Genomic DNA, 17,414 nt, shown 5'->3' with positions numbered 1-17,414 from the left:
GTATTGCTTAACAAACAAATCGAACTTTGGTATCGATGTATTAGAGATAAATTATTTACAGAATTGGTAGGTTGGATGTGGGGACCCTTGCCATGGTAGCATCTTCTCGAGCTCCGCAACTGCGTTTCTTTCTTAACCTGCAGCAGTCATATATAGTAGGAATGCTAAAAAGGGCCGCAGTGATATTGTCTTGGCAAAGGCAGATTGCTATTGTCGCAGGCACAAGTTTTCTCACGGGATACGTGCTGTAGAAGAGCCGTAGGTCTTGCAGCAAGGGAACCATTCTGATTATGCGGAGATAGCACAAGAACTAAGCCCTGGAAACGATCGAGTTGCATGCAAGCAACGTCCGTGTGCCGCACTTCGTCGCCAATCCACAGTCTAGGGAAATGATAATTTAAGAGTTGACAAAGGCCCGTGATTTTGTAGCTGGAAGTGGCTGGCTGTGCGCAGCCCTTTTAGCTGACTTCTTGATGGGCTATGGCGTGGCCTAAGCCCAAAAGAATAAACCTCAACCAAACAAGAATTTAACCCTCAAACTATGTGACTGAAACAAATGCAGAATTAGAAGGTTGCATCTCAGCACCTTTACCATGGCAATATCTACTTTTTGTACCCTGCCGATTATGTCTTTCTCCACCTGACAATGCCGAAGAAAAAGCTAGTATTATTAAAGTTACATTGTTTTTATTATTTTCTAATCGCTTTCTTAAATTTTTTTCCAAACAAAAAAGTGTTTTTTTCCCTTTCGAGCTCTCCCAGAAAACTGAATATTTTCAATTAGATTGACCTGACTCTATTGGCCGGAATTGGTCATGCTTTCTTTCTCTATCTTTCGGAATCGCTGTTCGAAAAAGGGCCAGATTGAATAGTGTGTTAATGCGGGAGTGGGTTGATTGTGGTAGGATATGAACAAAGCACTGTTTTGTTTAAACAATTTTTTTTTTTAAAGTGGGCTTAGTCATTTTTAATCTGTAAAATACTCATCGACATTGTAATGAATTTATGAAAACATTGACTTTTTTAAAGAATAATTAAAACTAGCTTATTCCTTTTGGAACCTCGCATGGATGAAATAAATGGATCGGAAGAGGATCCCAAGATGTTGAAAAGATCTTCGTTTTGTCTCATCTGCAATTTTTGTAATATATGTTTCTCGATTCCTGGGATTCCTTTGACATCTCTAAAAGTCGCAGGCGAGTTATGAGTTAATAGGATTGGGAGTAAGCTTCTTTCCAGGAACCTATCTCTACAGTTAGGGTTGAAAAATACAAATTACAAAAAAATAGATAGTTTTAAAAATACAATTTTCTGTAGAACAGAGTATTTTATTGAAATATTTTATTGAAATAATTAATACAACTTATAATTTATTAGTTATATAATATACCAACAAACGAAATACTCATACGTAAAGCAGTTTTTTTATTCGACCTGACAGAAGAACTATGTACACCTAATTCTGTTTTCACACGGTCTTTTTTTACATGGTTTGAAAATCAAAAATTTAAATTTTTTAAACGGTTGTATTCCATTTAACACGGTTCAAAATAACACAACACAACAAAATACACACAGCTCACCAACAACAACAGAAACCAGACGAAAACAAGAAATAGCATAAAGAAAATATGTACATATGTATTCGTTTCTATTTCGTTATTTTGCGTAGACACCCTCTAGTACTGGCGGTGGCGATTGACCATGCCCGAACTACTGATTTGGCTGGTTCCTACATGGGTACTTTCCGGACTAACCCTATGGTAAACGAACGCCGAACCACTCAAAGAGGAGACAAAAAATGAAGATAGCAGGTAGCTAAAAATGATGCTGGAACGTTCTTTGCGTTTGGCGTTTGTGCAAATCAGTGCGACTGTCCAAGTGATTATAATTATTCAATTTTAAACAGTAAGTCAGAGCAAATGTATAGCAAACGGCATTTGTGTAGGCTCAATAAAGAAATATAAGACAAATATGCAGCCAAACATAATCGAGTTAGCGGAGAAACAGTGTCGTGCAGTGAAATAGAAAAAGTTGAAGGCGGTGAAATAGGAGAGACAATCGACGAAAATGAAAAAATGGCAAGTGACACTGAAAAATTTAAAGAACTTCTTTAGAGTTTTGATTGGTAGGCTTATTTGCTTTTTGGTTTTTTTTATGCCTATTATATCTGTATTTTATATTTATAGATGCCATAACTGTAGATACGGGGACTGGATCAGCTGAAGTCCAGATTAGGAAGGCCCTACAGCTGCAAAAAAAACGTTTTTTCAAAAACAGTACCACCGCAGACCTTAATTAGTAAATTTAAAAACTAAAATGAAATATATAATAAAATAAAAATTTAAATATGAAATGAAATGAAGATTGATAACCTACTTCATGGGTACCCATTTCACTAGCTACTTCATGGGTACCCATTTCACTAGCTACTAGACGAGTACCCATATCACCAGTTCGGGGGTAAACGATGTGGTGTCGCTGGTCACCATGTCGTAGGACATTGCGGTTAAAAATGGAAAGAAAGTACCCCTGGTCTGTTAGAGAGTGGTGATATCACCACCTCCGAACTAGTTCCCAGTACTGCTGGGCATATATACATATGAATGTACATATATGTATGTATGTATACAAGAAAATTTACTGGTCAGAGCAATTGTAGATAGCAAAAAAATTTTGGAATTCCCTTTTTGTGGAAATTTATGGGGATTACATTTTTTCAATAGAAATGTGTTTGTATTTTGTGAACAGCTAAAAAAGGAGGAGCCAAAAGCTGATCAGAGCTAAAGAAGCTTTCAAAATTTCGATCTGAGCTTTTTTAAGGCAGCATTAGCCCAGCTGGGATGCGCAGACTGTCAGCTGATTGAAATGATGCTCTGACAGCTACATACATACATATGTACATATGTCTATGTATGTATATGTCTACATATTTATGCGTCTTAAAAAGCTTAAAAAGTATCAAATGAAATGTTGCTCATAGATTTCTTTTATGAATTTGCAAATCATTGGCCGAAGTCGGTTCGATCAGATATCTACATAATACATATATCCATAAAGCAAGTTGTTCAAACAAAAACTTCGGTTATTTTTTTTTTTTTAATATTCTCCATTTCGGTAATTAGTAATTGAAGATATCCCACAAAAATCTTGTAAAAATCACACCACTGTATCATACTATGGCATAGTCGCAAAAAACTGGCAGATGGTAGATATCAGCACACTTTCAGCTGAATCAAAACGAAGATGCTTGATCGATCAAACAAAGCTGTACTGATCTGAGCGAGCTTTAAAAGCTCTCGGCACAGCCAAGCCAGCAGTTGTACGGGCGCTCTTACTCCGATGCAAGGTGTTTGTTTTTCTCGGAGCTTTTAGAAAATTTTTTGGGTGACATGACCGATGGCATGAAATAGTACTGCAATACAGGGACCGCTCGAATACTTTAGGCTGTTCCCTTACCAGTTCCTTCTCAGCCAAGGACTAGATACGACTATAATTATTAGGTGTTATGTGTATTTTTGGCATATAACAAAATAAACTTATGACTATCTTCAGCACCATTTATTACTTTATTTTGTATTCGTGGCTCCTGTAATCAATTCCCCTATGTACATACATAGATACATCCTCGTATGTTTATGTCTCGTCAGAAGTTACTCGTTTCTCCTTAGGCCCTGGGCTACATTGAACAGACTCCTCATGTCCAGGAAGTCGGCTGTCTCCATCAGTTCCAATAGAATGGTCTGGTCCACATTGAAGAATTCTGTGTACCACCATGTGCTGTCGCTATCGCTCTTGAGCCCGGGATCATTTTTATGGTAGAATGACCAGGTCAGCACCTTCCGCAAAATAAAAGATCTTATATTCGGAACGTACAGACAATCATTTGCTCCTAGGAAATCTCTAATTCTTGCGAATCGATTGGCGATTTTCCTATCAATAATAATGACTTCTCCATCCGAGGACAGCAACTCCACTCTCTGCTTCCGCCTATTTTCTTCCCTAAAAACAAAAAAAAGAAACGAAATACACAAAATGTTAAAACACTTGCATATATACGTACACATGGAGTATGCATACGAATTCGCAGACCGTATCTCTTGTATTCAGTTCTATTTGAATAATTGCAGGCACTTTTAGCATACTCACATTTTGTTTGTTAATATCTGACGACGCAAAGCCTGCAAACACACCTCTAGTCGCACATTTATTCTTCCGAGCCCGTCACAGCCGTGCGTAGTGGCCAGTTGTGACTGTAAGTAGAACCACATCGAACATCTTTTAAAGTATTGTCTTTTCATACTCTTTTACTAGATGTAAGATAAGGGAGAAGATAAGAGACAAGTACTTTGGGAGTAGCTGGTGAAAGCTCCCATCAAGAGACAAGCTTAAGCCAGACTGCTGTTAAACCAGCATGGATCTAGGGAAGCTACTGTGTGGGAGGGAGCTTTACCAGCAATCACATGTTTACCCCGTTACGTGTTCCGTAGAACCCAATACAACCTGGAACGAAAATCGAACAAAATTGCTAAAGTGAAGCTGCGGAAAATTAACTAAGAATAAGCGGACGTGAGAAATCTTGTGCCTGCGACAATAGCAATCTGCCTTTGCCAAGACAATATCACTGCGGCCCTTTTTAGCATTCCTTCCTTGAAGTTTAGCAGCTTTACAATATACTCGCATATTTATGATTTATGATTTTATGATATATGTAGCTGCCTTCGGAACTATGGATCTGAGGATTATCAGGAGCCTTGGACACGAAGCGAGTTAACCCCTACTACTATCATTCCGCTACCTCTTTTTCTGCGTGCCCGGTGTCTGTTGGCCGAGATTCACAAAAGCATTTGCGACTTCCAACAAGAGTCTCTTGACTGTCATTCGTATCTCAGTCTCCACAAACACTGCAGCTTGGTGTTTAAATTCTTCTTAAATTATTTCCGTTACAAGGCCTTGCTGCACTGCGACCACATACTCGTATTGATGCTTTGTGTCGGTCAGTAGGATAATGTGGCTCTATGTTTAGGCTTTGGTGGGACTTGTTGCACACATCCTGAAAGGGAACACTGTTGCGCCCCACAAATGTGGAGATCTCCTTCACGCTCCGATGTTTCCTGCTCTATTACGCGGAACATAGGGGAGTTTATCTCTACTAGTTTCCATTTCTTCAAATGATATCTGAGGTGACAGTGCCCTGTACGATTTTTCCTCCCATTTCCCGATAATTTGCAATCAATTCATCTTTCTTGGCGATGGCGAGAGCGACGGCAAATGCCATTTCGTTTCCCTTCTACATCACTAGGTATTTACAAAATAATTGTGCAGTTTCGCGCGGCGATATTATCGATACAGCTATCGATGTTTTTCTCAATCAACCCTGAAGTTAGGCAGACGTGTGTTCGTATAAGCAAATTAGTATTAAACTTTGAATAGTGCACGTTCACCAAATATAAGGATGAATAATCAATGCCGAGCTTGTGGGTCTGCCGTGTATAACACCAAAGGCAGGAACCTGTTCCAGAAGCAGAACGCCAAACTGTTGTTGATTATCAATTTGGTGACTAACAACTCGGTAAGTTGCATCTAATGAGTAACAAAATATAATTTCACTGATTTCCATATGAAACGCAGCTGAAAAAAGATCCGCGCCTACCCAGCTGCATATGTGCTTCTTGTGCAGAATATTTGAATCGCGCAGACATATTCCGAGTACGCTTACTCGAGACTCAGGAGAACTTGCTGCAACAACGCGCGGGACTGCCAGAAAACGATCTGCCAACAGACGACAAAAATCCTGGCGAAACATCCAATTCAGAGGTGAAAGCGCAGGATGCCGACTCCCTGATTAGTAGTCTGGCAAATGAGCTAGGGGGGGAAACTGGTTTCGACGGAACTGACGCCTATGAGACGGCGCAGGTTGCTGATTTGCTGATTACGAGTCTGCAAAAGGACTCGGGACACGAAAAGAAGAAGAGCAGTCTTACCGAAAATATCATCAAGGCTCCAAAACAATTGGCCGAGAACTCCACCTTCAGATCCACTCGATCCACTAGTCCAACCTCCAGATCTACTCGATCCACTCGTCTAACCTCCAGATCCACTCGATCCACTCGTCTAACCTCCAGATCCACTCGATCTACTAGTCCAACCTCCAGATCTACTCGATCCACTCGTCTAACCTCCAGATCCACTCGATCCACTCGTCTAACCTCCAGATCCACTCGATCCACTAGTCCAACCTACAGATCTACTAGATCCACTCGTCTAACCTCGAAAAATGCCGCTCAACTTGACAAACGCCATCCTTTGCCCAAGAAAATACTCGAGCGACGAAGCTGCACAATGAATAAGCTCAAATGCAAGTACGTATGAACTTAAATTCGAATGCTGTTTATTCAATTTCATTAAATAATCGATCAACGATTTCCTCTAGATTTTGCGAGCAAACCTTTGTAAGCCCCTTTGCGCTCAGTTGCCACATGCGATCGCACACGGCGGAGACATCATGCAAGTGTTCATACTGTGACCGAGCGTTTTCAACTAAAGGAAACACCATCCGTCATGAGAGGTAAGAGTTCGAAACGATTGGAGGCTAATACTGAGTTTGTTGTATCTTGCAGAACCCATACAAGTCAAGCGGCGTTTCCCTGCCCAACTTGTGACATGTCCTTCGGCCTTGCTTCTGTGATGAAGAGACATATTAATCTTTACCACACTCAAATTAGCATGTCATTTTAACTCCAAAGAATCGATTGATCCATTCGCGAAGTAAGCTTCTGATACCATTACTTATAATGTGCCTTTATTGATGAATCTTTTGTATAAATAATGTTATGGACGAGTAAGTAATTGCATATTCATGTGGTTGGGACTCAGATTTTCTGGGTAGGATCGCGCGCTGCAAGGGCTGGACACTGGAGTTACCTGTCCCAAGATCTGTAGCTGCGACTTTTTATAAAGGCCTCGCTGAAGACCCTACAGGAACAGCTTTGAGGTCTGTTACTTGAGCTGTCCGAAGTGCGAACATAGGCTGACGTTATGTAGATGGTAGCTTGGGAATGCCTCGCAATAGACCCACGAGCTGTCGATGCTTCTACGATTTGGTGTATTGGGACAACTCCATGCTAGTGGCGATCGATTGTGAGTCCTGATCTTCTCATAGAGCCAGCTGGGTCAACTGGAAAATCTCAGCGATCATCTGGTTCTCGCACTGGCTTTCGAGAAAGCGTAGCATCCACTTTTTAAATTGACTGCTGCCTCTCCTCCAAGACGTATTCCATCCAGATGAGGTAGATGACTTCTACAAGCGTAGCAGATAAAGCACCCCGTGGCAAGCAGAGGTGGGGAACACTTGGTGGCACGGCACAGCCCTTGTGTAGTGGGGCACTGCATTTACAAGGCCATGTGTAGGCACAGGTGGTAAATTGAATGTGATTTGGGTCCTTTGATAGCTTGTCTGGAAAGGAACAGAGACTAGATAATGGATATTCAATCAAGTGTGATATCGAGCACTTACACAACTTCATTCATTGTCTCGTGGTCTTTAGGCGGACGATCGCCTCCTGCCTGTGGATCCTGCTTTTAATTTAAGTTGACTTTTTTGTACTTGGTGTATTCATGTGTTTAATGGTTTATCTCCATTCTTTTCTGGATATGAACAGTCTTAAATCTGGATTAAATATTTAATTCTTAGGAATTCTTTTTTTTTACAAATTAATCGTTTTTATTCCAAATATTCCAAATATTCTGAATTCCGATTCAAGGACTTCAGTAACAAACAGCAAATAGCAATAGAAATATTTTTGGTGTTTAATTTGGTGTGTCATTGAGTCGGAGGACAGTAGGTCCTCAGCCGAAAAACGGTGTCAAAAATCTAAGAATTTGTTGAGTGCCTTGGATAATATGAATATACGCATCTGATGGAGAATTTTGAAGAGCTTTCAAAATCGGAACCGTTTAATTGACAACCTCGCAAGACAAACGGCCAAAAAAACCCCCCAAACCAAATCATGTATTGACCGATTTTCGTGTGAGGTTTCGTCAGTTAAATCGATTCAAAAGCCAAATGGTTAAGAACCACAAAACGCCCTTTCAACCGTAGGTAAAGAGCATATGCAAAAAATATCTCGGGAAAATTTAGGGATATCTTTTTGTAAAGTTAAACTAAAGTTCGAAACTAACGGAAAAGTTAGATCCATATACTACATCCGTACATCCATATATTGTATCTATTGGAAATTTAATGTACAAAAAATCCACAAATAGTTATTCTTTAAAGACATTTAATTTATTGGATAACACTTCCAATGTGGATGACTATTTTACAAAAATTACTTTGGCTCCTGCCACCAAAAGTTTAGCAGGCTGGATCATTTAAAAATTCACTTCGGCTTATTCAACATTAGCTTAACCGTAACCAACCACCATCCTGCTCTTTTCGCCAAGATAACAACGCTACCATACCCCACCTACTTAATTCATGTCCAGCTCTCAGCCAGATCAAACCGACTATATTCAGCAACACAAGCCCGGACAGATCTCCTTAAGAACCTTAACCCAAACAACATACAAAAAATCGTACTCTTCCTTAAAACATCCAACATGTACCACAAACTCTAAAAGCCCCTTTAAATACAATAATTCATAATAAGATAGCCAAAGCCATGTATCCAATAAATGTATAAACTAGTTATAATTAGGTTAATTCACAACATTTGTCAATAGACCACCACCATCAATAGCAATGTCCAACCACATAGCCCAAGGCCAAGGCCCTGCAGCCCGCTCTAAGCCACCTTAGTTAGTTATCTCTCTCCATCTCTTACAATAATAATAACAATAATTTTACAAAAATAAAAAAATAGACAAACGCTTATAATATAAATAGTTTTTTTGATTTTTATTAAATTCGATTACAAATTAAATTTAAAAAAACTTTTTATACAGGCAAATATGCCCCGGAATAAAGTTCAACTTTTCAGCGTGTAATTGTGCAGGCCTGATTTTGAACGATTTTCCTTTTAAGTAATGTTTATTTCATGAAGATACATATCTACATTTTGTATTTCGCGCAGAACTTTAATTTAGCAAGCTGAGACGCCGATTTCGATCCACGAATTTCGTGAATCCACGATGCGCAGAGTTTGGCTGATCGTGGACTGTTGGATCGTTATCAGGTATCATCAGATCCATGGTTTCTGGAGTTTTAGTTGGTCTAAAAGGCATTCTGATGAATTGATATAGGTGTCTATTTAGAAGGGTCCTTCCATAATTGGAATAGGATAATTGAATCGCACTTTGCCCGGAGCAATACGCAAGGTAATGCATTTGCGACAAATGTCTGATGACAAATGCAAGAAGTAGAGTCTGCTTTGTCCTTGTTCTACCACAACCAACCCCCTTCCCGCATTAACCCACTAATCAATTTGGCCCTTTGCAAACAGCGAAAGGAAAAGCCAGAGGGAGGGAGAGAGAGAGAGAGAGAGAGATAGAGTGAGTCATCGACTACGAAACAAATTTCGGCATTTACGTGGAATTACGTATAAAATATATTGTGTAAGTTAATAAATCATAAGATTACCTTTATGTATATACATACATACATATGTAGGAATGTATACTGACTGATTACCAGGTATTGTACATAGTGTCCCGTTGTGACTCGTTCTGGCTGTTACATGGTGTTATTGCTTGTACTTCTAAATTATATCGAGTGCACGTATGGAAACACGAAAGACTAGCCAGACCACCTCTTCAGGCGTGATTCTTTTAGCTCAAATAATTCAATAAAATAAATATACTATATCTGTATGTGCATATGCATATGTTGCAAGTTAATAATGCCCTCTGTAAGACGTGTTCCGTGCCTTGGAATTACCGACCTGCTCTCAGGAATACACATGCATATATGTTCATATGTATGTGTATGCACACACAAATGTACATATGTATGTGCATTGGGGTTTGTTCCTACCGTTTATGTTTGCCATTAATCAGACATATCCATTTACATGTGATGAACTTTATCCCTTAACCTGTTTACATGTAAATTACCTGCTGCTCATTTCACGAGTATTTTACAAGAGCACACACCAATGCAGTGGCACAGACACTGACATGTACACAGGAATTTGCAGGGTTGCATGAATAATTGAGGCACTGACAATGCAAGCATTGCAATGCATTTTTCATATTTGCATTTACCTGACACGCAGTGGGGGGAGAGGACGAGTTCGAATGCGAATGCGAATGCGAATGCGAGTATGGGCATGGTTGACGGGGATCGCAAGAGACATGCCACACTTACGGTTTAAATAATATTAAGCATATGCAATTGCCGTTATATCCTTGTAATTGCCAAAATAATGGATATTATGCGTATGAGAAAGTCAAACACGAACACACACAGGGGCACACGGGGCGCACTGTAGAGGAAGCCCCCAACACCACCCCCATTTCCACCCGGACAGACAGTTAATTGAGCTGTTGGCTGGCTTACAATTCAAATTGTAGGCATTGCTGTGGCTGTGGCGGTGGCTGTTGTAGTCGCAGTTGAAGTTGTTGCTGTCATTAATGCGAGTGTTGGCACTTTCGCACGCAGCATCTCCCTCCCTCCCGCTAAAGTTTTCGGGTAAACACATTCATAAAGCAAATATGCCAGCACACTCTCGCATACCCACTCCGAATACCACACCCGCTCACACGCTCAGGCGCCAAGGGTATGTCGAACTGAAGGTGAGGCATCCGAGCATTGTTCGAAAACTAATCCGAGCTTGCCTGCCTTATAAGGGACTGTCCGACCTTATCTCAATATACTTCCAACGGATACACGCCATTCCAATGATGCCGCCCGTGTGTCGATGGCATCGGACATATGCTAAACGAGTGCTGAGCCGAGTCCCCAACTGGAGCCGAAGCCCCTTTGTTCGCGTATAAAAGCCGTTGCTTGGCCCGCCGCCACCAGCATTCTGCGTTCGGCTGGCGTAGGACGCGCACAACTCTCTGGGCAAAGCGGAGACCGCACCACAGACGGCACCGAGGCACTCACCGCAAGACGCGTCGTTTGAAAAAGCGCGCGCAAAAACAGAACCAACGCGAAGGAAGAAAGGAGGCGAAAACAAAAACAAAACCAAAAAAAAAAACGCCAACGACAAAAGTCGCGCGCGATTCGTAAGCTGTTTACTTTGCCATTATAAATCCGGCTGGCGCTTTCTTTGTGTTTGTGTTGATGTTGGTAATTCCTGTGTTCCTCCGGTCCCACTGCCACTCTCCTTCCGTTTTTTTGCTCCTTTTTTTCTAGTTGTTCAAACAGTGCATAAAGTAGACGACGAACAAGAAAAACACGAACAAAAATAACCAAAACAAACAAAAATTTGCAAAACGGATGTGTAAGCGAAAAGTGTTGCATTTCCGTCGCAAGTCGCGCGACTTAAAGTTTTGCTCTGCTCTTGCTGGTACATCTCCATTACAGTTGGTACATATCCTGAGGCCTCGATAAAATGGCCTCAGGTGCTGCCGACACATTGCCCTTCAGAACTCCATATTCAGATGTTCGTAAGAGGCTGTGCCGTGCCTCGTAAAAGACCTACCATTCCCAAAATGGCATAATAAAATCACTTAACTGATGATTTAGTGCAGTTCGTGATATCAATATAAAAGTCTGCAATATCAGCGCCAATTCACTGCCCTTCAACATCATTATCTCATCAAAAATAATTATGTTCCACAGAAGCGACACCGGCGCCTCCCATCCATGTGGAGTCATTCGGACAGAAAGATTTTGAAAATTTCACACGCCCCCGAAATCGAGCCGAAAGACTAAAAACTCAATGCATATCCACATATTGTTTGTAGATCAAAGATAATTTTCGAAAAACTTCATACCAAATTCAAACGAAATGACCCGACTTCAGGAACTCTATCCACAGATGAATTTTCTCATCAAGGATCATCAATATCAATATACATACTCGCTGCGTTGCGATGACTGAAGTACTTCATAGAATGGTGAAAAGTTTGTCATTCAATCTAAAAGTTTTCTATCTGCAGGCCAGACAATATCTTGTTCCGAAATTTTCAAAAATGTTCATTGGGTATTAAGATGTCTGTATGTACAATTTCGTAATACCATTTTTCTACGAGCCCCATATTATGGTTTTATGATACGGGCTTTATTATAGCAGGTGATATTGCATACGTACTTTACAGATGATGTGAAAGATATGTGCTTGAGCTTTTACCTTTATAAGATTCTTGGTTAACATGCCTTTAAGGAATTTTATACATTTACGTATGTACATATGTATATCCTTTATATACTTTTTATATTCAGCTGAATCGGTCTTTATTCGCCCAACATTTGATTGAAAAGTGAGATATAAAGTAATACGAAATAGAAAAAATGTTTCAACAATTGAATTCAGCAAACAGGGTTAAAGTATCAGACAGTGTTAGACAATTTTACTGGAAAGCACATTAGCCCCAAATTGCAGCGTTTCACGACTTCGAAACGAACTTATCAAAATGTAAATTGCATTCTCTATGACAGAGATAAAACACAATCAGAAGCAAAGAACACAAACAACAAGGAAAATATCCAAGTTTTCCTTTGAAAATATTTAAGTACTTTCAAAAAGTATTTTTCTGTGTGGCACAGGGTGAAAACTTTTGGCGTAAAGCGCTGGAAGTTTCCTTCTAATTCGTTTTCAATTTGGTCTAACCAACCGCAAGGGTAGCGGTAGAGGTAGCGGCGGTAGCGGTGGACAGAGTTAATGCCTCGAGGATTGCTTAACTTGTGACCCAAGTAGACGGATTGCGAGTAGGACCCCGTCGATCCCTAACAAAATGATTCAACTTTTGGATCGGAATGGTGGTCGCGCATTCATGTGAAAAAGTTCTTTTCACAAGGAAAGTTTTGTGAATTCCCCTGCAAAGAGTACCCCAAATGATCAAAGTATCCCGCTATGATGCTCAGACAGATGTGGCATTTCCTCAAAATTGTTTGTGTATGCCACATCTAATTAATAGTTTAATTACAGAGACCATACATAGGAACTAGCCGAAGATGTAGAGTGTATCTTCGGCTAGTTCCTATTTATGGTCTCTGATCTCAAGATCAAGAAAGCACTTAAGTACACTCATCTTCTTAATGATTTCTTTTTGGAGAAACCTTAGTTGCTGATTGTATGGGTCTCATCGAAATTGTTTATGCTTTTATTTTTCTTGTCCGAAAGACGTGTTCCTTAAAAAGTTCCGTGCGTAAAACAGCCTTTAAAAAATGCCTTAATTAATTATAATGATGTAAGTGACCTGAATAAGACTCGTTCGCTTTATAAACGGAAAGATAAATAAAAAAGATAAATGTTTTATTTGAGCTAAGTCTTTGGGTAACACCAAGTACCTGAAAAATGATACACCTCTTAAATGATGATGCCTCTATTAAAACTTGTTGAGAAGTTTTCATTCAAAGATACATATATTGTATTATTCTCGTACTTTTAAGATGAAACAATCGTGATTTCATTGTAATTTCCCCGCCGAAAAGTTGACTTCGTTGTGTAAGAGAGCCGCAAACTGATTAATGCAATTTATGCCTGACAAATCTACCGTAATGTACCCCGATTTCTGAGGGGCAAAAGGAGAGACTTACTCCCGGTCTGTGGCCCTGCCGGGAGTGAGCGAAAGTGAGTTTTTGTGGCTGTCATTGTCGGCGTCGTTGTCACACGTAGTGGCTGTGATGCTGGCACGTTGAAAACTTTTTCGGCATAAGTTGACGGGTGTACGAGAGCGGTGTGGGTGTGTGTGTGTGTGTGTGGCAGGTCGTAAAACGAGACAGCGCTGCAAAGTATGCCACACGAAATTCTTAATGCAGTCGAGGCCGAAAAATTTGCCATTGGCATCGGAAGCTGCGGTGGCAGTGGCAGCGGCAGCGGGAGGCAATGAAACTTTGATGAAACCCTCCATCACCATCTCGCTTCAGTATCCATATCCATGCCCCCGCCATCTCCGCCTCTTTCACACCCTGGATTCTGACAAATAAATTTGTCATGTCAATACAACGGGCGTGTAAACATTTATTATGTACTTAAAACTGTGTTGTTGCTGCTGCCGCTGCCGCTCGAATGTGTCGATTGTCTGATTTAAATGTAAATTTTACTTTTTTTTTTCCTGTTGTGCACACTGCACAGATTTGTTATCCAAAAAAATCGGCTTTGTCTATAAATATTGCTAAAAACACCACCTACTCTACCCATTGCAGCAATTCCAGGGCGACAGACGCTAGGCGATTGAGGACAAGCAAGCGATTACCAATAGGGGAGCGCCGATCAGCTTGACAAGTAATCCATTTAAAATGCCGCTGCATCTGAATAGTCAACAAGGCGGTTGCCATCAGCGTCGCCGTCATGGCCATGACCCTCGGCGGGAGCAGCAGCAACAAAAGAACAAACTGCAGCAGGTACAGTCGCCGCCAATGGAGCTGGTGATGCTGCTCCTCCTGATGCTGACGCTCCTAACGCGGCCCCTGAGCGCCTTCTCGAACCGTAAGTAGAACACGCTCTGAACACAAACGTAGGAAATCATTTGTGAACCGGTTGCACCGCCTGCACCGCTTGAAAGGATAATATGTTTCGCGAAAAGATCATACGTTTCTCGAAATTAGCTCTCAAACCTCACCCGGCCATCTCCAATATGCAGAGTCCTCCTTCGGCTCGTTGCCCGCCCCTCTTGTTTATTGTCAGTCTATCCGTCCATGTGTGTGTCCATTTGTTTGTTTTTGTTGATGGGCAATCGAGTATGTGTCTAGTACTGTATGTGTGTATGTATGTGGAAGCATGCGTAGGGCATTAAGCTATCAAGTGGAGCAGTGGCATTGCCATCGCCAAGGATGGCGGATTTGCGGACAGCTCCCTCGACTGTAACATATTTGTTTGTTTCCTTGCTACAAGCATTAAAATTCGCAGGCACACACCCACATTTACCGGCACCGGCACTGGCACCATCACCCACATCCCCATGAAGGGGGTAAGTCTGAGACAGAGTCTAGGATCTGGGGTCTGGGGTCTGGGGTCTCAGTGGCTTCCCCATAAAGTTCATGGCTTGGTGGCTTGTCCTGAGCACGGACGACGCCTTGGCAGCCAACAGAACAGAACAGACCAGAACGGAACGGAACGGAGCTGAACGAGGGAGGACAGCAGAAGCGTGCATTAAAAATCAATAGAAGTTACAAATGTATCCTTCCATTGGGCAAAAAGGGCAAAACATTTGTGGCGCCATTTGTGCGCTGACAGGCTGACTGGCTGGCTGCTTCGTTGGCTGCTCCGTTCCTTCGAAGGAGGGCGTTGAGCAGGGGAATCCTGAGCAGGTGTGCGGGGGTGTTGGTTCAGTATCTAAATGCCATCGGAATAAGCACCAGGAATTGAGTCGATAGAGGCGATCGAATTCGGCAACAGCAATTGATGATCAAAAATAATAACGCAAGAACACATTTCAAAAACATCTCTAATTGGTACTAACTCGACTAATTGGGATTACAAACATAATCGATACAGGATCAAAAAATATTTATTTTGGGTAATTGTAGAATAAAATAAAAAAACCAAATCTTGTGACGTTTAGAGACAGCTGGAGCTGTCGAAATACGAAATACTGGTATCACTGAGAACGAATAACGATTGGAGATCACTGATCATAAATACTTAACTGTTTGTAAATGATTTTTATTACACGAAGACCCTCGTATGGTGTGTATTAAAGCCATGATTGTTGACTGTTATTTCTCTATTTTCAATCGATGACGAGCACACTCTGGAAGGCCACACACTCGATGGCAACAAGTCCAAATTGATGCTCAAGCTATGCCAGAAATTTGATAACAGTTCATTGGTCCGAGGACACCAGCAAAGAGCATTCATGAATCATAAAAAAGACAAAAATTCCACTTGGACCATCAGGACCATTACTCCACATTTGCAAAAAATATACACAGGAGTATATCCACAACATCCACAACATACATACATGCTCTTACCAGATATATGTATATGTACAAATGTAACTCTATATTTGATATGTATGTATGTATCGTAATACAGACATGTGTTCATGTATTGGGTATACAATATGTGCCATAGACAGTCAATAAAACAAAATTTGAATGCGAACCGTAAACATTCGAATAAGAAAAATAATTTGCCATCCTTTGTTGTCCTGCTCATTCTTTTTGCTTCTTGCTTCCGATACGAGTTTATGTACCTATTTATGTGTGTATGCACGGGCTTACAAAGGAGGCAGGACACCCCTACCAGTGCCAGTGCCAGTGCCAGTGCCGGTGCGGTCCCAAATCCGACATAAGTGTCTGATTAGTGCAAGGGCCCCTCAACTTGTTTACCATCGATGGAGGAGCTTCATGAATCCATAAGAACTAACAGAACCCGAATACGATGAGGAACGGAAAAGAATCACTTTTCTGTTTTGGGCGTTTTCCGATTGGCAGGCTCAAGTGGGCTGTGCCCCTTGCTGGGTGGCGCTGTCTCCTTTCGCCTCCCCCTTTATTTAGTTCTCCAACTCCCTCGACTTGGGGGACTATCCTTATCACTATCACGCTCCGTGCCGCTCCAGCTCCGGCTTCCTGCTAAATGGCCGGGGCCATGTGTTGCCAAGCAATTCAATTTATTTAATCCAGTGGACAGTTCCAGGCAGCTCCTGGTTCCACCTCCACTCAGTGTTTATATGCCATGCACTCCCCGGACCGCAACAGACAGCTACATAAACCGGTAGGGGGGCGGGGGGCTAGGATGTGTGCGAGTGCGTGTGCGAGCAGTCGGCGAATGACGGCGACTGACCCATGCCACATCCCAAATGTGAATTTCCGGTTAAACGTAAAAATTATCCGGAATCGGATATCGGTGCTTCCCTTTTATTCCGTTGCCGAGGCTGTCAGCACTAGAAGAGAATTGTGCGACGCGTGTACATAATGAAATCATTGGTACTATTGTAGTATAAACAAAATTCAACCTCCAAGAAAGCATTGTGATGCACCTTCATGGCTTCAACCTAATCGATTAGTATAGATACTTTTTGGAAGATCTAATAGATAGAAGATTCCCCCTCATAGCCGACCAATGGACAGACTATGCTGAAGGACAACGTTAAGCTTAACAACAGAACCGATTTGTAGATGTTTTAAGTGTAACCGAGAAGGGATACCACTAGTAGCGACTGGTGAATACTGGAACCAAACGGTAACTGATCGTAGCGAGAGAACCATAGCATTGATTCGCTGGTTCAAAGCGAGAGCGTGAATAACGAGAGAACCATATGCATTGATTCGCTGCTTCACAGCCGAGAGCGTGCGTGTTGTCATTCCGTAAGCCAATCTGTATTTTGAAAAGGCTAGTATGTGAACGGACTATAGT

General features: G+C 41.4%; 3 protein-coding genes across 7 annotated transcripts in view; 2 read left to right on the top strand and 1 right to left on the bottom strand.

The window, feature by feature from the left end:
- Positions 1-3,516: 3,516 nt before the first annotated feature.
- On the bottom strand, positions 3,517-4,244 carry LOC108152309 (E3 ubiquitin ligase complex SCF subunit sconC-like). The gene is made up of 2 exons (XM_017281545.2): positions 4,150-4,244; positions 3,517-4,002 (listed from the first exon to the last, which is right to left on the bottom strand). Coding segments are annotated over exons 1-2 (351 nt in total). The 5' UTR covers positions 4,152-4,244; the 3' UTR covers positions 3,517-3,653.
- Positions 4,245-5,382: 1,138 nt separating this feature from the next.
- On the top strand, positions 5,383-6,845 carry LOC108165104 (sal-like protein 3). 2 transcript variants are annotated; one of them, XM_033386043.1, is made up of 5 exons: positions 5,383-5,572; positions 5,632-6,065; positions 6,156-6,362; positions 6,434-6,568; positions 6,621-6,845. In XM_033386043.1, the coding sequence occupies exons 1-5, from the start codon at positions 5,456-5,458 to the stop codon at positions 6,736-6,738; spliced, it is 1,011 nt and encodes a 336-aa protein (XP_033241934.1). In that variant the 5' UTR covers positions 5,383-5,455; the 3' UTR covers positions 6,739-6,845. The 2 variants fall into 2 exon arrangements, with proteins under 2 accessions (XP_033241934.1, XP_017156653.2); XM_017301164.2 differs by having other exon boundaries at positions 5,632-6,362.
- Positions 6,846-10,978: 4,133 nt separating this feature from the next.
- The window catches only part of LOC108165110 (tyramine beta-hydroxylase), a 31,054-nt gene continuing 24,618 nt past the window's right edge, over positions 10,979-17,414 (top strand). The window contains exons 1-2 of one of the 4 annotated variants that reach the window (XM_017301169.2): positions 10,979-11,169; positions 14,258-14,540. In XM_017301169.2, coding sequence (XP_017156658.1) covers positions 14,351-14,540 — 190 coding nt within the window. In that variant the 5' untranslated portion in view covers positions 10,979-11,169; positions 14,258-14,350. Of the gene's footprint in view, positions 11,234-11,325; positions 11,454-14,257; positions 14,541-17,414 lie in introns of those variants that run through there. The other 3 variants (XM_033397477.1, XM_017301168.2, XM_017301170.2) reach the window with 3 other exon arrangements.

Source organism: Drosophila miranda, chromosome XL (genome assembly GCF_003369915.1).
Source record: "Drosophila miranda strain MSH22 chromosome XL, D.miranda_PacBio2.1, whole genome shotgun sequence".
Classification (NCBI taxonomy): domain Eukaryota; kingdom Metazoa; phylum Arthropoda; class Insecta; order Diptera; family Drosophilidae; genus Drosophila; species Drosophila miranda.
Note: the sequence above shows the minus strand (reverse complement) of the source record. Positions and strands in the feature narration are given on the sequence as shown.